This window comes from Saimiri boliviensis, chromosome 15 (assembly GCF_048565385.1).
Source record: "Saimiri boliviensis isolate mSaiBol1 chromosome 15, mSaiBol1.pri, whole genome shotgun sequence".
Classification (NCBI taxonomy): domain Eukaryota; kingdom Metazoa; phylum Chordata; class Mammalia; order Primates; family Cebidae; genus Saimiri; species Saimiri boliviensis.
Genome location: NC_133463.1, coordinates 32,066,307 through 32,088,016, shown reverse-complemented (window position 1 = coordinate 32,088,016; position 21,710 = coordinate 32,066,307). Strand labels below are relative to the sequence as shown.

The 21,710-nt window shown below is 40.1% G+C and overlaps 1 protein-coding gene across 2 annotated transcripts in view; it reads left to right on the top strand.

Moving 5' to 3' along the window:
- INTS8 (integrator complex subunit 8) overlaps positions 1-21,710 on the top strand; it is a 79,162-nt gene that overhangs the window by 18,065 nt on the left and 39,387 nt on the right. For both annotated transcript variants that reach the window (XM_074386847.1, XM_003938753.4), the window contains exons 9-15: positions 2,301-2,401; positions 3,161-3,302; positions 10,377-10,447; positions 10,823-10,998; positions 12,434-12,567; positions 15,070-15,180; positions 19,742-19,943. In XM_074386847.1, the coding sequence (XP_074242948.1) occupies positions 2,301-2,401; positions 3,161-3,302; positions 10,377-10,447; positions 10,823-10,998; positions 12,434-12,567; positions 15,070-15,180; positions 19,742-19,943 (937 nt within the window). The remainder of the gene's footprint in view (positions 1-2,300; positions 2,402-3,160; positions 3,303-10,376; positions 10,448-10,822; positions 10,999-12,433; positions 12,568-15,069; positions 15,181-19,741; positions 19,944-21,710) is intronic.

Below are 21,710 nucleotides of genomic sequence, written 5' to 3'. Positions count from 1 at the left end.
GACTAGAGAGCTTTCAGTTATATCTCCTTAGTGAAGGTTTATGAAGGGTGAGGTCAATTATTATAAAATACAGATTCTTTCACAAGTTGGCTGGGTGTGGTGGCTCACACCTGTAATCCCAGCACTTGGGAGGCCAAGGCAGGAGGATCGCTTGAGCCCAGGAGTTCAAGGTTGCAGTGAGCTATGATAGCACCACTGTACTCCAGCCCGGGTGACAGAGCAAGACCCTGCCTCAAAAATGAAACGAAACAAAAACCCAAAAAACAAAAAAGCCTCACTGGAGTGGTAAGACCTGTGCCAATAAGACGTTAGGAATATCACCCAGAGATAGGCACATGTCACTGTGACTGTAATAAAGTTCTAAAATACATAAATCAGAAAATAGCGTAATGGGTAGCTAAGAAGGGGTCAATAACAGTTTTGTGGCAACTCTGAGATTCATCCCTTACACATGCAGGAGTATCTTAGAAATTGTATTTCTTCGAATGGGCTTGTGTTTTTATGAACGATGTGGGTTTTGTTTAGTGCTGATGAAGTCGTAGTTGAGCAGCCGTAGCAGATGTGTCTTCTGACATTTGGGAAGCTGCTGTGTTGCTCCTGTAGAGCTCTGCCTTGCTTGTGTTGTGTTATGGAGGTGAAGCTGATGCTTGCTCCATAGTTTTGAAACCACTTTTGTCAGTACTTTCCTGGTAGTGGCTGTCGAGCTTCATTTTCAGAAATCTCCCTTCCCCCTTCTCTCACTAGCACCCCTTCTTTCTTTTCTGCTCTTCCATTGCTTGAGAAGGAGCTGAGAAAAAGTCTGTATGTAACAATGGGTATTTTTTTTTGTAGTGTACAGATAATATATTTTAAATCATTTAAATTTATTAGAATTACTTCTTAGCATATTTTTTCAGCTAAATTTTTAAATTATTGTTTTTTTAAGAGATGGGGGCTGGGTGCAGTGGCTCGTGCCTATAATCCCAGCACTTTGGGAGGCCGAGGCGGGTGGATCACGAGGTCAAGAGATTGAGACCATCCTGGTCAACATGGTGAAACCCTGTCTCTACTAAAAATACAAAAATTAGCTGGATGTGGTGGCACATGCCTGTCACCCTAGCTACTCGGGAGGCTGAGGCAGGAGAATTGCTTGAACCCAGGAGGTGGAGGTTGTGGTGAGCCGAGATCACGCCATTGCACTCCAGCCTGGGTAACAAGAGGGAAACTCCGTCTCAAAAAAAAAAAAAGAGATGGGGTTTCACCATACTGGTCAGGCTGGTCTTACTCCTGACCTCAGGTGATATACCCGCCTGGGCCTCCCAAAGTGCTGGGATTACAGGCATGAGCTACCATGCCCAGCTGTTAATTAGCATTTTTTAGTTTGTCTTACGAACTTCTGTTTAAAGTAGAATTTCTTCTTCTTTTTTTTTTTTTTTTTTTTGAGATGGGGTCTTGCTCTGTTGCCCAGTCTGGAGTATAGTGGCTCGATCCTGGCCCAGTGCAACCTCTGCCTCCTGGGTTCAAGAGAATAACTTGAAAAAATTTTTCAAGCCTCCTGAGTAGCTGGAATTATAGGCACACGCCACAACACCCAGCTAATTTTTGTATTTTCTTTTTTTTTTGAGATGGAGTTTCGCTCTTGTTACCCAGGCTGGAGTGCAATGGCGCGATCTCGGCTCACCGCAACCTCCGCCTCCTGGGTTCAAGCAATTCTCCTGCCTCAGCCTCCTGAGTAGCTGGGATTACAGGCAAGCGCCACCATGCCCAGCTAATTTTTTGTATTTTTAGTAGAGACGGGGTTTCACCGTGTTGACCAGGATGGTCTCGATCTCTCGACCTCGTGATCCACCCGCACTGGGCTCCCAAAGTGCTGGGATTACAGGCTTGAACCACCGCGCCCGGCTAATTTTTGTATTTTCATTAGAGACAGGGTTTCACCGTGTTGGCCTGGCTGGTCTTGAATTCCTGACCTCATGATCCACCTGTCTTGGCCTCCCAAAGCGCTGGGATTACAGGCGTGACGCACCATGCCCAGCCTAAAATTTTTTTCTAATAACGTAGCTGAATTGCCCCTTACTGATTGATTCTTTTCTTACCTCTAATTTTTGGTTTGTGATCTTCAATTTTAAAAGGGTAGCAGGGCTGTTTTGCCCTTAACCAAATTTTAGAATTTTAGGAAAAGGTAAGATATTTCTGTGATTTTTTTTTTTTCAACTTGTATTTTCCATTATAGAAAGACTTGTTTAAAGCAAGAAACGAAACAAAAACAAAACTTTGTCATGATTTTTTGAAATGGGTGCAACTTTTTGTATGTGTTCTAGGAGGTAATAGAGATTTTCATTGAAGACAACTTAACCTTGAGTTTACCTGTCCAGTTCCGACAGTCAGTACTAAGAGAACTCTTTCAGAAAGCTCAGCAGGGGTAAGTGATTTAGTTGAAAAATTACTTTTTGGTTTTTGAATAAAATAGCAATGCATTCTGGTTTATCAAAACCACACCTTTGAATTACTTTTATGACTCTGACATTATTTTCATGTTGTTAATATATGGGAAATAAACATAGCTAGAGAAGCCACTCCGGTGTTCCTCTATCTAGTCCATTTTAAAAGTGCTTGGAGGGGCCAGGCGCCGTGGCTCATGCTTGTAATCCTAACACTTTGAGAGGCCGAGGTGGGTGGATCAGTTGAGGTCAGGAGTTCAACACCAGCCTGGCCAACATGATGAAACCCTGTCTCTACCAAAAAATATAAAAATTAGCTGGGTGCGGTGGTGCACACCTGTAGTTCCAGCTACTCAGGAGGCTGAGGCACAAGAATTGCTTGAACCCAAGAGGTGGAGGTTGCTGTGAGCTGAGATTGCACTACTGCACTCCAGCCTGAGTGACAGAACAAGAGTCATCTCAAAAAAAATAAAAATGCTTGGGGGAAAACTCATGTATAGCAGAATTTCATTCTGTTGCCTGATATGTAACTAAATTGTCCCTTGATGAATTCAAAACCTGTCTGCTTGCTTTCTCACCATGATTTGGTATATATTTATTAGTATGCTTGAATTGCTTGAATATCCTAAAATTTTACCTCTCAAAAACAAATGGTTCATTCTTGTGAATATAATTTTGTAATACACACTTTTCTTTTACACTAAATATAATGCTAGTTGATCTACTTTTGTATTCTACAGAAATGAAGCTCTAGATGAAATCTGTTTTAAAGTTTGTGCCTGTAATACAGTCCGTGATATACTGGAAGGCAGAACAATTAGTGTTCAATTCAACCAACTATTTCTTAGACCAAATAAAGAGAAAATAGACTTTCTTCTTGAGGTATGACATGTTTTTCTTTCCCCTTTTGATTTATAATTTGCTATAAGCTTACCAGTAACCTCTTAATTGCCAAATCCAGTGCCTTTTTTTCTGTCTGCCTTGACTTTGTGTGTTGGACAGTCAGCACTTTTGACAGATTATGCACTTCCACCTTGTCTTCTACTGTAACTCTTTTTCTATTTCTCCCCCATGTTTCTTTGGAATCTTTATTGGATTCTCCTCAGTCCTTCATTGACTTGTCCTTTGCTCTTCCTTTAGTGTTTCTGTTTATAGAACTTTTATCTTTGGCTCACTCATTTTTTATTCACTTCCAAAGCTTCACTCATTTGTTTCATCAGCTGTTTACTAAGAACCCCCAAATCAGACCCGTAGTCTCTCCTGTGTGCTGTGGGGTCTGTGTTTCTACTGCATCCTCTACCTCTGTCTTAACAGTCTTAATGTTGCAGATATTGAGAGAAATATGTAAAGCACAGATAATACCACTTCTAAAAATACAGCGTTGCCAGCACTCTAGAAGCGTTTGTTGTGGTCTTTATAACTTCCTCTGCCTTCCCTTGAGGCAGCCACTGCCCTGGACTTCTGTGATCATCATTTTCTTGCTTTCTTTTCAGTTGTATCCCCTCTGTATGCATCCTGAAAGAACAATCTTTAATATGCCTGTTTTGAACTTCATATAAATGGAATCATACAATATGTGCTCTTTATCTTCGTTCACTAAACGTTATATTTGTGAGATTTATTCAAGTTGCATATAAACACAATTTTTTTCATTGCTTTAAGATGTTAGAAAATTATATGGACCACGCCACATTTTCTTCATTCTTATCATGGGAGACATTTGTGTTTTTTATAGTTTATGGCCGTATACAGATACGATGATTAATATTTGTGTTTACAGTTTTTGTTGCTTGGAACATACTTGTACATGTATCTAGGTGCACATATGTACCAGTTTACATTATATACCTAGGGAAAAATATATCTGCAACATTGGTTTTTAATATCCAAGTGGTTTGTACCACCAGCATGCCTGAGTGTTCTCATCGTTCAGTATCCTTGTTAACATTTGATGTTGTCAGATCACCTGTGAGGTGGTTTTCTAACAGTACCTCATTGAGGTTTTCATTTCTACAACTCTTTATTTAGTTTTTACTCATGGATTTTGTTTTTTGAGGTACCTTTTCCAAGTGTTATGCCTCTTTTTTTTTTTTTTTTTGGAGATAGAATTCTGCTCTTGTTGCCCAGGTTGGAGCACAATGGCTTGATCTCAGCTCACTGCAACCCCTGCCTCCCAGGTTGAAGTAGTTCTCAGGCCTCAGCCTCCCAAGTAGCTGGGATTACAGGCATGTGCCACCACGCCCGGCTAGTTTTTGTGTTTGTAGTAGAGACAGATTTTGTCATGTTGGCCAGGCTGATCTCGAATTCCTGACCTCAAGTGATGCTCTTGCCTTGGCCTCTGAAAGTGCTGGGATTACAAGAATCAGCTGCTGCCCCCAGCTGTGCTATGTCTCGTTTTTCTATTAGATTGTCTGTCTTTTTTCTGGAGGGAGCTTTTTTTTTTTTTTTTGGGATACCTTTATTCTGTTTTTTTTTTTTAACCAATTTTAAATATTGCAGGTATCTTCTCTGAGTTTCACTTTTAGTTCTCTCTCTCTTTTTCTGAGACAGGATCTCACTGTGTCACCCAGGTTGGAGTACAGTGATTTGATCTCAGCACACTGTAACCTCCAACTCCCGGGTTCAAGCCATCCTCCCACGTCAGCCTCCTGAGTAGCTGGGACTGCAGGTGCGTGCCACCGTGCCTGGCTAATATTTTGTATTTTTGATAAAGATAGAGTTTCATCATATTGCCCAAGCTGGTCTCAAACTCCTGAATGATCCACCTACCTTGGCTTCCCAAAGTGCTGGGATTACAGGCGTGAGCCACCACACCCAGCTTAATTTTCTTTATATTTTTCCAAAGTTTAATATCAAATTTACCATATTTTTCCTTTATGACAGTGATTTCTGTGTCTTAAGAAAGCTTTTTTTCCTATCATGTCATGAAGATTTTCTTCTGTGTTATATCTTCTAAAAGTTTTATAGCATAACCTTCCTTTCACATTTAGGTGTTTAATCAACCTACAGTTGCTTTTGTGTGAAGTAGGGTGAAGTAGAGAGTGTTCCAGCACCATTTATTGAAAGGTTAATCTTTTCCACCAATCTCTAGGGCTATCTCTATTGTATGCCAAGTGTCTATACGTGCATGGGCCTGTTTCTGAGCCGTTTTGTACCAAAGTGCTATTTGTCTGTCTGTACCTCATTATGTCTATGTCCTGATACCGTCGAGAGCAAGTTCTTCTACCTTGTTTTCAAGGTCGTATTGGTTGTTCTTGTCCTTTGCATTTTTATGTGTAAACATTAGACTCAAGATTGTCAAGTTTCACAAATCTGTTGAATTTTTGTTTGCAATTACATTAAATTTAGAACCCAGTTTGGAAAGAAAGGATGCCTTTTTTTTTATTTTTTAAGCTTTTTTAATAAAAAATTTAATGGGCAGCCTCCGAAGCCAAAGTATGCTCAGGGAGACCCCCCCAAGAATTTACATCTTTACGTTATTGGGTGTCCTAATCCATGCATGGGTATGGCTCTTGATTTCTTTAGGTAGTCTTTAGTGTCCTTTAGAGCTTTCTAATTTTTACATAGGAGTCTTAAATTTTTTTTCATAGTTCTTTAAATATAGACTTGAATATAACTTATGCAGCTGAGCTTGGTGGCTCACCCTTGTAATCCCAGCACTTTGGGAGGCCGAGGTGGGTGGATCACAAGGTCAGGAGTTCAAGTCCAGCCTGACCAACATGGTGAAATCCTGTCTCTACTAAAAATGCAAAAATTAGCTGGGCATGGTGGAGCGTGCCTGTAATCCCAGCTCTCAGGAGGCTGAGGAAGGAGAATCACTTGAACCTGGGAGGCGGAGGTTGCAATTGGCTGAGATCCTGCCATGGCACTCCAGCCTGGATGACAGAGCCAGACTCCATCTCAAAAAAAAAAAAAAAGAAAGAAAGAAGAGATTGATATAGACGTATAAGTGAACTTTGTAATAATTTTGTATCCAACAACTTTGCTCAGCTTTTAAAAATTCCATTAATTTATCCATAAATTACTTCATTTTTCTACGCATGCAGTCAGTCATCTGTTAAAAATGCATTTTGTTTATTCCTTTTCTAACCTTTTAGTTTTGATGTCTTTTTACTTAATGTGCTGGCTGTTACCTACAGTGTCCAGCAGAAGTATGAATAGTGAACTGCCTCATCTCACTCCCAGTCTCAGAAGGAAAGCTTATACTACTTCACCATTTAGAATGATGTTTATTGTAGGTTTTTCTTATAGCTATCCCTTATCTGATTAAGGAAGTTTCTTTCCTTAGTTCACTGAACATCCTGTTTTTAAAATAATGAATTATTTTTAGATTCTATAAATGTTTTTTTCCCTGTCTATTGTAATGATCACATAATTTCTCTCTCCTTAACCTTTTAATGTGATAAAGCATAATTGATTTTCTTTTTTTTTTTTTTTTTTTCCTGAGACGGAGTTTCGCTCTTGTTACCCAGACTGGAGTGCAATGGAGCGATCTCGGCTCACCGCAACCTCCGCCTCCTGGGTTCAGGCAATTCTCCTGCCTCAGCCTCCCGAGCAGCTGGGATTATAGGCACGTGCCACCATGCCCAGCTAATTTTTTTGTATTTTTAGTAGAGACGGGGTTTCACTATGTTGACCAGGATGGTCTCGATCTCTCGACCTCGTGATCCACCCGCCTCAGCCTCCCAAAGTGCTGGGATTACAGGCTTGAGCCACCGCGCCCGGCCTTAACATAATTGATTTTCAAGTGTTAAACCACCTTTGCATATATGGAATAAACCCAACTAGGTCATGATCTTTTTTTAATAGAAATTGCTGAATTTGATTTGCTAATATATGGGATTTTTTTTTCTATATTCATGTCTGAGACTGATGCACATATTTTAATTTTTTATTTTTATTTTTATTTTTTTTGAGACGGAGTTCTGCTCTTGTTACCCAGGCTGGAGTGCAATGGCACGATCTCGGCTCACCGCAACCTCCGCCTCCCGGGTTCAGGCAATTCTGCCTCAGCCTCCTGAGTAGCTGGGATTACAGGCACGCGCCACCATGCCCAGCTAATTTTTTGTATTTTTAGTAGAGACGGGGTTTTACCATGTTGACCAGGATGGTCTCGATCTCTCGACCTCGTGATCCAGCCGCCTCGGCCTCCCAAAGTGCTGGGATTACAAGCTTGAGCCACCGCGCCTGGCCTAATTTTTTATTTTTTGAGATGGAGTCTCACTGTGTCACCCAGACTGGAGTGTAGTGGTGCAATCTTGGCTCACTGCAACCTTTTTCTCCAGGTTCAAGGGATTCTCCTGCCTCAACCTCCAGAGTAGCTGAGATTACAGGCACCCACCACTATGCCTGGCTGATTTTTTTTTGTATTTTTAGTAGAGATGGGGTTTCACCATCTTGGCCAGGCTGATTTCAAACTCCGGACCTCAAGTGATCCTCCCACTTTGGCCTCCCAAAGTGCTAAGATTACAGGTGTGAGCCACCACGCCTGGCCAGTGCACTTATTTTTTTCTTTTTTGTTTTGCCTTTGATGTTGGTGTCAAGGTCATACTTGTCCTGTAAATAAGTTGAGACATCTGTCTTTTTTATTGTCTGGAAAGGTTGGTGTAAAAATGAAGTCATTGCTGCTTTCAGTTTTGGGTAGAATTACCAGTAAAGCCTGGGCCTGGGTAACTTTTTTGTGGGTAGGTTTTTGATCAGTGATTATAGAGCTATAGTCTCATTTTTCTAGACTTAGTTTTAAGAAGTTATTTTCTACCTCACCAGAATCTAAGTAAAAAAAAAAAAAAAAAAAGGTGGGGGGGAGAAGTTACTTTCTAAGGATCTGTTCACTTCATCATAAGTTTATTAGTATTAAAATTTATCTTTTTTTTTTTTTTTTTTTTTTTTGGAGACAGAGTCTTGCTCTGTCTTCAGGCGCCAGGCTGGAGTGCAGTGGCACAGCCTCAGCTCACTTCAACCTCTGCCTCCTGGGTTCAAACAATTCTCCTTCCTCAGCCTCCCGAGTAGCTGGGACTACAGGCATGCACCACCACGCCCAGCTGATTTTTGTATTTTTTTTGGTAGAGACGGCGTTTCATCATGTTGGCCAAGATGGTCTCTATCTCTTGACCTCGTGATCCGCCCCCCTCGGCCTTCCAAAGTGCTGGGATTACAGGCAGAATTTGTCTTTTTAATATTAAAGCATCTACAGAGATACCCACTAGTTCGAGTTTTTCTTTTTAAAAATTGAGGTGAGTGAAATTCACATAACATGATCTGTTGCTTAACAAAAGTTAACATATGCTCCCTACATGATTCCCTGACACATGTACAATGCATCTTACTATGTGAATAAGTAATCTTTTGTAAAAGGAGACTCAAATATTATTCCCATAATATCTTACATGTGACAGCAAAGAAGCAAAATTATTAGAATGTAAGTATATTTCATATACTCCAAGATACTCAGATGTTATTTACTGATAGGTTAATTTGTTAATCAGAAAATGATATTTGAACATAGTAATTTTTTTTTGAACATAGTAATTTTTAAATACTAGGCTTTTTTTTTGTTTCTGTTTTTGTTTTTTTGAGATTGAGTGTCTCTCTTTCGCCCAGGCTGGAGTGCAGTTGTGTGGTCTTGGCTCACTGCAACATCTGCCTTTTAGGTTCAAGTGATTCTCCTGCCTCAGCCTCCCGGAGTAGCTGACCACCACGCCCAGCTAATTTTTTGTATTTTTATTAGAGATGAGGTTCACCCTGTTAGCCAGGCTAGTCTTGAACTGTTGACCTCAGGTGATCCACCTTCCTTGGCCTCCCAAAGTGCCCGACCTCCCAAAGTGCCCACCGAGCCTGGCCTTTTTTTTTTTTTTTTAATAGTTCCATTGAGGTATAATTCACATACCATACAGTTCACACATTTTTAGTGTATAAGTCAGTGGTTTTTAGTGTATTCCTAGATTTGGGCAACTATCAGTTCACTTTTTTCACCCCAAAAAGATAATTTCTTAATCATTACCTCTCACTCTTAATTTTCCCTGAGCCCCCCACCACCTGAGGCAACTACTAATCTACTTTCTGTACAGTTTTGTCTGTTCTGGATATTTTATATAAATGTAACTATGAAATAAATGGTTTTTTATAACTGGCTTCCTTCACTTAGCATGTTTCAGTATTGTAGCATGTATCAATACTTCATTCCTTTTTATACTTCATTGAATGAACGTGCCATAGATTTTGTGTGTTCATTCATTAGTTGGTAGACTTAAGGTTATTTCTACTTTTTGGCAACTGTGAATAATACTTCTATGAACATTCTATTTTATGTGTGTGTGTCAGTGTAGAAAATACTTAACAATTTCTTGATTAGGGACTTTTACACTATTTTGGCTTCTTATGAATAATACATGGGGAAGAATCCTCATCTAATGAATAAATTCAAAATATTACGAAAATATTATTTGTAGATGACTAATATAATCATAACTAGTTTCTTTGTTTGCATTGTTTACTTTTTAAACTTTGGTTACCTTTTTAATTATTCATGAGCCACTCATGAATATAGAACCATTAATTCTGTTTTCATGATAAGTCATTCTTTTCAACCATTTTCTTTTTGTTTTTAAAAAATTTTTATTCAGCTCTTCTGACAGGAGCTACTGATTTCTATGGTTTATTACTTAATATAATTTGGCAACATATGTGATAAATTCTGCGAGAACCGTACAACATGGTAGCTAGGTTAATCTGCTGTGTGTATACATCTGCAGTTATTAAAATGGTCAGATTCCATTTCCCCTTTTTAATGGATTCTTACTCCTTGGTCTCATCTCCTGTTAAGTTACTTAACCAAATCTGTTATTGGTATATGATTGAGAAAGGAAAATTCAGTTGTTTTTAAATCTAACCTTTTCAAATTATAATGTACATTTTTTAAAGTACCCATATTCAAATGAAAATTACTCAAATTCCTAGGTATGTTCAAGATCAATAAATTTAGAAAAAGCTTCAGAGTCTTTGAAAGGAAACATGGCTGCTTTTCTGAAGTAAGTACCTTTCTTTTCTTTCTTTTTTTTAACTTTGAACTTAGTCCTGTGAAAAAAGCATCTGTTACTACTTTTGTTTTTGTTTTGGGTGTCTTATAACCAGGCAGTAACTGGGGTTACTACCCATTAAGTTCAAATTTGTGTAGCTGTGTAAGATGTTAGGATTTTATAGTTACCTTTTTTGTATATTGTGGCATTGACATCACAATTTTAAATAAGGACCAAAGGGAAATCTTAAAATCTATTTCAAAATATCATTATACAGTTTATGTAATGGTGGCTTTTTCAATCACTTACTAAAGTTCATTGATATGATTGTTTTTCTCAAACTAAATTACACACTTTTTTGTTTTACAATATTTCTTACTGATCTAGGAATGTGTGTCTGGGATTGGAAGATCTGCAGTATGTTTTCATGATTTCTTCACATGAGCTTTTCATTACATTGTTGAAAGATGAAGAACGAATGCTACTTGTTGATCAGATGAGGAAGAGATCCCCTAGAGTAAATCTGTGCATTAAACCAGTAACTTCATTTTATGATATCCCAGGTTAGCTCTCCAGTCTGCCAGCTAAAATGTTGGCATGCTTTGTCCCTCTATTCAAATTACCATGGAAACATATTTGAGGATTCTCTCTTGTTTGTTGTAATTAACACTTTTGTTGGTAATTAATAGAAGTTCGCCTCTCTTCCATATCAGATATCTGTATAAGCAGTTATGTGCAAGCTCTGCCGAGCCAATGATTAGTGCAGAATCAGGCCTAGGTACATGAAAGATTTTAGCTGGGAAATAGACCGAGGTAACACTGCTGCCAATATGTTCATGCAGGTAACAACAAAAATGGGAGAGGAGTGGTGAGGGATGCTGGGACCAAAAAAGAGGACAGACGTTCCTGCATGTCAGTCTGTTTAACTGTGCTAGTATCTGCTGGCTGAACAGCTTTGGCAGTATTGCCGTTTTTGGCTTATTTGTTTGATTTATTTTTTTTTTCCCCATTTTTACCTTTACAAATACAAGCAGAAAGCCGGGTGCGGTGGCTCAAGCCTGTAATCCCAGCACTTTGGGAGGCCGAGGCGGGTGGATCACGAGGTCGAGAGATCGAGACCATCCTGGTCAACATGGTGAAACTCCGTCTCTACTAAAAATACAAAAAATTAACTGGGCATGGTGGCTCGTGCCTGTAATCCCAGCTACTCAGGAGGCTGAGGCAGGAGAATTGCCTGAGCCCAGGAGGCGGAGGTTGCGGTGAGCCGAGATCGTGCCATTGCACTCCAGCCTGGGTAACAAGAGCGAAACCCCGTCTCAAAAAAAAAAAAAAAAAATACAAGCAGAAAATACAATGCTATTTTAAAATAAGAAACATAAACTTCAAAATTTAGTATAGATGAGAGAGAATTCAGTTGGTTTTACAAAAGCACAATTTTAGCTTTGACCTTCATTAGATTGAAACTGGTTGAATGTCCAGTTGTAAAGGAAAAGGGTAAGGTTAATACATACAGAACTGCTGGAAATGCGTTACTGAAGACTGCCTCTGATAGCTGAGCTGTAATTAGGGATTTTGGTAATTATTTTTGGGTCTCTGGGAAAACCATGCTTAATGTTTATTACTCAAAAGTAACATTTTATAAATACTTTTGTTAGTATTTATAAACTAATAAACTACTTTTATGCAAAAGTAGGAATCTATATGTTAATTCTTTTCATATATTCCACATAGTTCTTTGCATGAACTTAATATTTTTATCTTGTTTATATTTTCATTATCTTTATTTTTAAAATGCGTGCATTTAATAAATGTAGATATAAAATTGTGTTAGGTCATCCATGTGAGGGTAAAGTTAATATGTAATATGCACTGTGTTAAATGAATCAGTTCTCAAGATGATAGCAGCTTTTAATTTATAGATATAATAATTTAAGTAAATTGTCATTCTCATAGCTGTATCTTTGAATTAAATTGTTGAAACATAAATCTTTGTTTTAGCCTCAGCAAGTGTCAACATTGGTCAGTTAGAGCATCAACTTATATTGTCAGTGGATCCGTGGAGGATTAGACAGATTTTAATTGAATTACATGGTATGACTTCAGAGCGCCAATTCTGGACAGTGTCTAATAAGGTAAGAAACCCTTTGTCAAGACCAGATAAGAAAATTGCCCTTGTTTTTTGAGGTAATTTAATAGAAAAGCTGTTCCCTGACCTTTTTTTTTTTGAGATGGAATTTTGCTCTTGTTACCCAGGCTAGAGTGCAATGGCACAATCTCACCACAACCTCCACCTCCTGGGTTCAGGCAGTTCTCCTGCCTCAGCCTCCTAAGTAGCTGGGATTACAGGCACGTGCCACCATGCTCAGCTAATTTTTTGTATTTTTTTTAGTAGAGACGGGATTTCACCATGTTAACCAGGATGGTCTCAATCTCTTGACCTTGTGATCCACCCGCCTCGGCCTCCGGAAGTGCTGGGATTACAGGCGTGAGCCACCGTGCGCAGCCCTCCCTGACCTTTTTAATAAGGACCTCTTTTGCTTAACGGTTTCAAGACCTTCACATGACCATAATTGCATTTTTAAACATCCATTGACAGAGAAAGTAGAAGATGTCAGAAACAGAAAGATACTATTAACATCTAAAAATGAGTTTTTCCATTTGTTGACAAAATATCTACATGCATGTTGTTTATTTTTTTGAGATGGAATCTCTCTTTGTCACCCAGGCTGGAGTGCAGTGGTGCTGTCTTGGTTTATTGCAACCTCTGCCTCCCAGCTTCAAGTGATTCTCCTGCCTCAGCCTCCCAGGTAGCTAGGTAGCTAGGATTATAGGCACCTGCCACCATGCCTAGCTAATTTGTGTATTTTTAATAGAAATAGAGTTTCACCGTGTTGGCCAGGATGGTCTTGAACTCCTGACCACAAGTGATCTGCCTGCCTTGGTCTCCCAAAGTGCTTGGATTACAGACATGAGCCACCATGTCTGGCTGCATTTTAAATATAATTGTAAATATATGTAAATGGTATATTATTTATGCAGCCTGTAGCCATTATATGCTGTGTATTGTATAGGGTATTTTATTTTTGGTTTTTTAATGGCCTCTTGAAATCTAAAGCCTATAGTTTGGAACTAGTTCATTAATGTCTTATTATAGAAGATTTTTGGTGTTAAATGTTCCTTTAAAATCCCAGCTAATATATTTACCTGTTTCTGAGTTTATTTATTAGAACGTTTTCCTGCATAGAACGTGCAAATGGAAGTAGTTTTTAAGACACTATTTCAGTGGAATGTAGCTTAAAAATAGAAAGGAAGTAATCTACAGATAACAGGAGAAATTAAAGCAGTGTGGTAATGCTCCTAACTATATACTGACTCCTTCCCTGCTGAAGATGTAGTAAAAAGGCAGCCAGAAATATGGTTTTTTTTTTTTTTTTTTTGAGACGGAGTTTCGCTCTTGTTGCCCAGGCTGAAGTGCAATGGTACAGTCTCAGCTCACTGCAACCTCCACCTCTCGGGTTCAAGTGATTCTCCTGACTCAGCCTCCCAAGTAGCTGGGATCACAGGCATGTGCCACCATACCCGGCTAATATTGTATTTTTAGTAGAGCTGAGTTTCTCCAGGGAAGTCTCGAACTCCCACCCTCAGGTGATCCACTCAGCTCGGCCTTCCAAAGTGCTGGGATTACAGGCATGAGCCACTACACCCAGCCTGTATTTTTTAAAACAGGGTTTGAACATACAAGCACAGAGAAATGAAAAAAATTGCTCTAAGAATTAGTTGGGCTTTTTTTTTTTTTTTTTTTTTTTTTTAAAGCATTGATGCTGTTTATTAGTGTGAATTTTAAAGATGAGGGCAGATGCAGTGGCTCATTCATGTAATCCCAGCATTCTGGGGAGCTGAGGTGGGTGGATCACTTGAGGCCAGGAGTTCAAGACCAGCCTAGCCAATGTGGTGAAACCCTGTCTCTACTAAAAATAACAAAAATTAGCCGGGCATGATGGTGTGCACCTGTATTTCTAGCTACTTGGGAGGCTGAGGCAGGAGAATCACTTGAATCTGGGAGGCAGAAGTTGAAGTGAGCAGAGAGCACGCACTGCACTCCAGCTTGGGCAACAGAGTGCGACTGTCTCAGAAAGCAAAAACCAAAAATTTTAAAGATGTACAAGTATAGCATAATAGTTGTTATAGGATATTCTGGAATTAACTGCCTGCTTTAGTTTGAATGTCAGCTTCATACTTAAATAGCTGTATAATCTTGAACAAGTTATTTAACTTCTTTGTGTTGTAGTTTCCTCATTTGCAAAATGATAATAGTAGCATAATAATACTTACCTTAGTATTGTTGTGAGGATTACCTGAATTAATATATATAAAACTCCTAGTCTTTGTGTCTTTTTTTCCTGACAATAATCCTTCAGAAAGTCCCAATCTATTATTTATTATGCACTGATTGTAGCGAATAGGTTCATTTTCATCAGCGTTATGGCTGTCATTTTCCGTTCTCTTTAGGAGACCACCTATGAATTATTTTTTTTAGTGTGATTAAAGATTATTGAAAGATTCTTTTCTAGATTTGGCTTTCTCTCTTTGTGTGTATGCGTGTGTGTATATAAGTATTTTTTTGTTTCTTTTAGTGGGAAGTACCTTCTGTCTATAGTGGTGTTATCCTGGGAATTAAAGACAATTTAACAAGAGATTTGGTTTATATTCTTATGGCCAAAGGTTTGCACTGCAGTACTGTTAAGGTGAGTAAAAGTGTGTATCAAACACCTGTTAAGAATGTGCTTGGCTGGGCGCGGTGGCTCAAGCCTGTAATCCCAGCACTTTGGGAGGCCGAGGCGGGTGGATCACGAGGTCGAGACATCGAGACCATCCTAGTGAACATGGTGAAACCCCGTCTCTACTAAAAATACAAAAAATTAGCTGGGCATGGTGGCCCGTGCCTGTAATCCCAGCTACTCAGGAGGCTGAGGCAGGAGAATTGCTTGAACCCAGGAGGCGGAGGTTGCGGTGAGCCGAGATCGCGCCATTGTACTCCAGCCTGGGTAACAAGAGCGAAACTCCGTCTCAAAAAAAAAAAAAAGAATATGCTTTATCGGCCGGGCGCGGTGGCTCAAGCCTGTAATCCCAGCACTTTGGGAGGCCGAGGCGGGTGGATCATGAGGTCAAGAGATGAAGACCATCCTGGTCAACATAGTGAAACCCCGTCTCTACTAAAAATACAAAAAAAAAAGCTGGGCGCGGTGGCTCAAGCCTGTAATCCCAGCACTTTGGGAGGCTGAGGCGGGTGGATCACGAGGTCAAGAGATCGAGACCATCCTGGTCAACATGGTGAAACCCTGTCTCTACTAAAAATACAAAAAAAATTAGCTGAGCATGGTGGCACGTGCCTGTAATCCCAGCTACTCAGGAGGCTGAGGCAGGAGAATTGCCTGAACCCAGGAGGTGGAGGTTGCGGTGAGCCAAGATCGCGTCATTGCACTCCAGCCTGGGTAACAAGAGCGAAACTCTGTCTCAAAAAAAAAAAAAAAAAGAATATGCTTTATGGGGCCAGGTGCAGTGGCTCATATCTATAATCCCAGCACTTTGGGAAGCCAAGGTGGGTAGAAGAATATGCCTTATGGCCAGGTGCCTTGGCTCACACCTGTAATCCTGGCACTTTGGGAGACTGAGGCAGGCAGATCAACTGAGATCAAGACCAGCATGGGCAACATGGTGAAACCCTGTCTCTACTAAAATTACAAAAATTAGCTGGGTACCTGTAATCTCAGCGACTCTTCAGGCTGAAGTAGGAGAATCTCTTGGGAGATGGAGGTTAGAATGAGCTGAGATTATGTCACTGTACTCCAACCTGGGTGGCAGAGCAATACTCCGTATCAAAAAAAAAAAAAAAAAAAAAAATATATGCTTTACTAATTTTAGCAGGAAGTCAGGAACCAGAAAATCTTAACTTTTCCTAATGTCTAAAATTACAGTCATGGCCGAAAAGGATATTTGAAAAGGCATTCTGGTTTGTTCTTTTTCCTTTACCTTTATAATTAAAATGGTCTTGATCAAAGAAATGGATGGAGAACATGCAAAGATATTACTTGTAGAATTCAGTTAGTAAAGATTGTGTACCAAGATTAAAAAACAAAATTGTTTAAAGTTAACTTTTGTGTGGCTCACGCCTGTAATCCAAGCACTTTGGGAGGCCGAGGCGGGTGGATCACGAGGTCAAGAGATCAAGACCATCCTGGTCAACGTGGTGAAACCCCATCTCTACTAAAAATACAAAAAATTAGCTGGGCATGGTGGCGTGTGCCTGTAATCCCAGCTACTCAGGAGGCTGAGGCAGGAGAATTGCTTGAACCCAGGAGGCGGAGGTTGCGGTGAGCCGAGATCGTGCCATTGCACTCCAGCCTGGGTAACAAGAGCGAAACTCCGTCTCAAAAGGTACTTGTGTAGTGTATTGTACGTGAGTTTGCAGTCTGGGATGTTGAGACTTAAGTGGAATGTTTTTTTTTTTTTTTTTTTTTTTTTTTTTGAGATGGAGTTTCGCTCTTGTTACCCAGGCTGGAGTGCAATGGCGCGATCTCGGCTCACCGCAACCTCCGCCTCCTGGGTTCAGGCAATTCTCCTGCCTCAGCCTCCTGAGTAGCTGGGATTACAGGCACGCGCCACCATGCCCAGCTAATTTTTTTGTATTTTTAGTAGAGACGGGGTTTCACCATGTTGACCAGGATGGTCTCGATCTCTTGACCTTGTGATCCACCCGCCTTGGCCTCCCAAAGTGCTGGGATTACAGGCTTGAGCCACCGCGCCCGGAAGTGGAATGTTAAATCATACAAAATAGTGCAGTTGCATGACTGATGATACACTAAGTTCTCTAGGAAGGTTAAAGACACCATTTGGAAGGCAGAAATGAACTAAAATTGAGGGTTAAATAAGTTATCTATGTCCCCACACCAGCAGCATCTGTGATATTTGGTAACTTTTATTTTGAGACAGGGTGTTGCCCTGTCACTCAGACTGGGGTGTAGTGGCACGATCACAGCTCAGTGCATCCTTAACTTTCCTGGGCTCAAGCGATGTTCCCACCTCAGCCCCCTAAGTAGCTGGGACCACAGGCATGCGTCACCATGCCCAGCTTATTTGAAATAATTTTTTTTTTGTAGAGACAGAGTCTTACTATATTGCTTAGGCTGGTCTTGAACTCCTGGGCTCAAACAGTCCTTCCACGTCAGCCTCCCAAAGTGCCAGCATTACAGGCATGAGCCACTAAACATGGCCAGAACTTGCTGGAAATACAAATTCTTGGGCCCCATTCTAGACTTAATGAATGAAATTCTGAGATGGGGCACATCTTTTAAAATAAGCCCTCGAAGTAATTTTGTTGCATGCTAAAGTTTGAGAACTGCTGCTCTAGACCAACATTTGTCCAGTGGAAACATAATGTAGGCCATATATGTAATCTATAATTTCATAAAGTGAGGTTGATTTAAATGATTTATTTAACTCAATATGTCTTAACTATCATTTCAACCTGTAATTGATAGAAAAAGTTGAGATGTTTTGCATTATTTTAAAAATAAATGTGCTAAGTCTTCCAAATCCAGTAAGTATTTTATGCTTTGTAGAATCTCTCGATTTGGACTGGTCACATTTCACATGCTCAACAGCCACATCTAGCTAGTGGCTGCCATATTGGACAGTGCATCATGAGACAATTGTAAGCCATTGAAAAGTTTTCATGGGGGAATGTAGTTAGCAGCTTTTCTCCTTCCATACCTAACATAACATTTACTGGGCACAGAGACTGTTCAGCAATTTCATAGACATCTGTTATTTCATTTATTCACGAAAAGTTTGTGAAAGGTATGATCTCAGTTTTAAAGGCATTACATTCTCCAAGGGCACACAGCTAGTAAGTGTCACAAGTGTTAGAAGGGATAGAAGAAAACATATTAGCGAAATATTTAGGAGGTAAAATCTGGAAGCAATTGGTAACTGATTTAATGTCAAAGGCAAGAGAGGGAGAAAGAATTGAGCGTGATGCTCAGACTTCTGGTTTGGGAGTCAGAACAGGTGGCAATGCCAGCAAGTGAATGTGCAGAAGCACATTTTTGCAGAGCAGATAATGCGTCTATGTTTACAATTTTAATTTGAGGCTATGGTTGGAAACAGTCTGAAGCTTGGAGAATGGTCTGGACTGGAGTTACAGATTTAGGAGTTACCAAAGATCACCCAGAGAGAATATAAAGAGCCTGAGACCCTAGGGAATGCAACACTAGGTCCAGGAAAGAGTGGTGTGGTGGGTGTGAGGAGCAGACAGATGTAGAGGATGTAATTGCTAGGGGAAAAGAAAATGTCAGGAAAAGGATGATACATAGCATCAAGTTGCAGCTCTTCATTCCTGTAAGATAACAGACGAGTGTTCAGTAGATTGGACGATTAAAAGATCTTTGGCTAGCCGGGCGCGGTGGCTCAAGCCTGTAATCCCAGCACTTTGGGAGGCCGAGGCGGGTGGATCACGAGGTCAAGAGATCGAGACCATCCTGGTCAACATGGTGAAACCCCGTCTCTACTAAAAATACAAAAAATTAGCTGGGCATGGTGGCACGTGCCTGTAATCCCAGCTACTCAGGAGGCTGAGGCAGGAGAATTGCTTGAACCCAGGAGGCGGAGGTTGCGGTGAGCCGAGATCGCGCCATTGCACTCCAGCCTGGGTAACAAGAGTGAAAACTCCGTCTCAAAAAAAAAAAAAAAAAAAAAAAGATCTTTGGCTCATGAGAGCTATTTCTTTGTAAAGATGGGGGTAGAAGCCAGATGATTGGAGTGAAATATGTGGAGAAACAGAATCTAGTCTTTGGAAACAGGTGAGTGAGGTAAGTAGGAAAGGATTTAGATCATAGCTGATTTAATTTACTTGATTTTATAGGTGTACGAAGATTTTAGAATGTGCAACCCTTGAATGGTCTGTGATCTAATTCTGAATATGTTGGATGGAGAAGGGTGCTTGTGATAGAATTTTACACCCATGTAAATATGGAAGTCTTTGGTTATTTTATAACTTTTATAAAACTTGTTTAACAATATAGCATGTATTTTATATTGTTTATTGGATTTTTTAAATTACAAAGGTATTAAATATCGGAATAAATCAATAATACAGGGATGATGAAAAGAGAGTCTAGCATCACTACCCGAGATAAGCAACGTTAACCGTTTGAATTAATCCTTCTCCTCTTTGCTCTGTCATCATAAAGACACACATTTTTTGGTTCCAAAGGAAGGTGACCCAGGCTGTTCTTTTTCTTTTCATAGGACTTCTCCCATGCTAAACAGCTCTTTGCTGCTTGTTTGGAGCTGGTAACAGAGTTCTCACCAAAGCTTCGTCAGGTCATGCTGAATGAGATGTTGCTTTTGGATATTCATACACACGAAGCTGGGACAGGGCAGGCAGGAGAGAGACCGCCATCCGACCTTATTAGTAGGGTCCGAGGCTATCTGGAAATGAGGCTTCCTGGTAAGACTGTTTCACAAAGACAAATTTCTGAAACTTGGTACTCAAATAATTGTGGGGGAAAATTTAAAAATATTTACTTTAGTCTATCATCTTTAAAAAAAGTTATTTGACTCCTAAAACAGAATTTGGGTTTGGTGTTCACTTGAGAACATTGGGAAAAATGAAGGAAACTGTTCGTTCCCTGGGATTCTGTACCACAAACTGGGTGACTTAAACAACGGAAATGTATTCTCTCCCAGTTGTGGAGGCTGGATGTCTGAAGTCGAAGTGTCTGCAGGGCTGTGCTGCCCCCAGAGGCTCCAAAAAAGACTCTGTGCTTTGCATCTTCCTAGCTTTTGGTGGCCCAGCAGTCTTTGGCTTGTGGCTGCATCGCTCCAGTCTCTGCCGTCTTCACATGGCCTTCTCCCTGTGTATGTCTTATAAGGACACCGGTCATTAGATCTAGGTTCCACCCTAATCCAGCTGACCTCCTCATACCTAATTACATCTGCAAAGACCGTTTCCAAATAAGGTCACATTCTCAGGTTCCAGGTACACATCAATTTTGGAGGATACTTGTACACGTACACTAGAGAAACTATATTGCAATTTTCCAGTGTTTGAAAGAATCAGAATGTCCTTGACTGTACAGGTTGAAGTTTTATTTTCTCGTTACAGCCACAAAATGCCCTCACACTGATTGCCAGTGGGCTAGAAATTCACCTGTGTCTACTTTAGGAACAGATCTTGGGTGCTTCATTCTGATTGTAAATGTCTTACTGTGAAAAGGGGCTTACTATATAAATGATCATCTATAACATATATAAATCTTTCTTAGTTAAAGCAGCTTCTTTTCTATTTTAGGAGTATTTAGAGCAATTAAATCATACTGTACACATTTAATAGTATAAACACTGAAATTGCATCATGAAGGAAGGTGCCAGTAATGTGTTGGAACAGAAACAAGTGCTACCATCTTGAGTCGTTTGGGTTAATTTCTAATTAAAGTCTAATTTCCAGCAGGGGCATGCAGTCAGAGATCCCAACTTTTTAGTACCCTGTGGGGAGAATACCTTTGATCTTTAACACATCAGTGCTCTTAAATGTTGTAATGTCTTCATGAGACTTGATCTAACAATATGCTGGCGCTAAAGCACACATGCTGCTTATATACATGTTTACTTTTTAAAAGCAGGAGGTAGGTTTTTCATACAGGGTTTTTCTAAAATCAGAATGTTTAAATCCTGTTGAGTGCTAACTACATGTTAGGCATTGTTCTAAGCTTTAGGTGTATAACTCAATTTAGTTCTCGTAGCAGCTCTGTGAAGCAGCTGCTATTTCCTTATCCCTATTTTATAACTGAGAAACTGAGGTGCAGAGAGGTTGAGGAATTTGCCCGCAGTCACACAGGAAGAGACAGAACTATGACTTTACTCCATCAGCCTCGCTTTGAAGCCTTTGCTCTTATTCTTTGAAATGGGTGTGGTGGCTCACGCCTGTAATCCCAGCACTTTGGGAGGCTGAGGTTGGCAGATCACTGGAGGCCAGGAGATTGAGACCAGCCTGGCTAACATGGAGAAATCCTGCCTCTACTAAAATACAAAAATAGCCGGGCGTGTTGGTGCATGCCTGTAATTCCAGCTACTCGGGAGGCTGAGGCAGGAGAATCACTTGAACCTGGGAGGCAGAGGTTGTGGTGAGCTGATGTAGCACCACTGCATGCCTGCCTGGGCAACAAGAGTGAAACACAGTCTCAAAAAAAAAAAAAAAAAAAAAAAAACAAGAAGA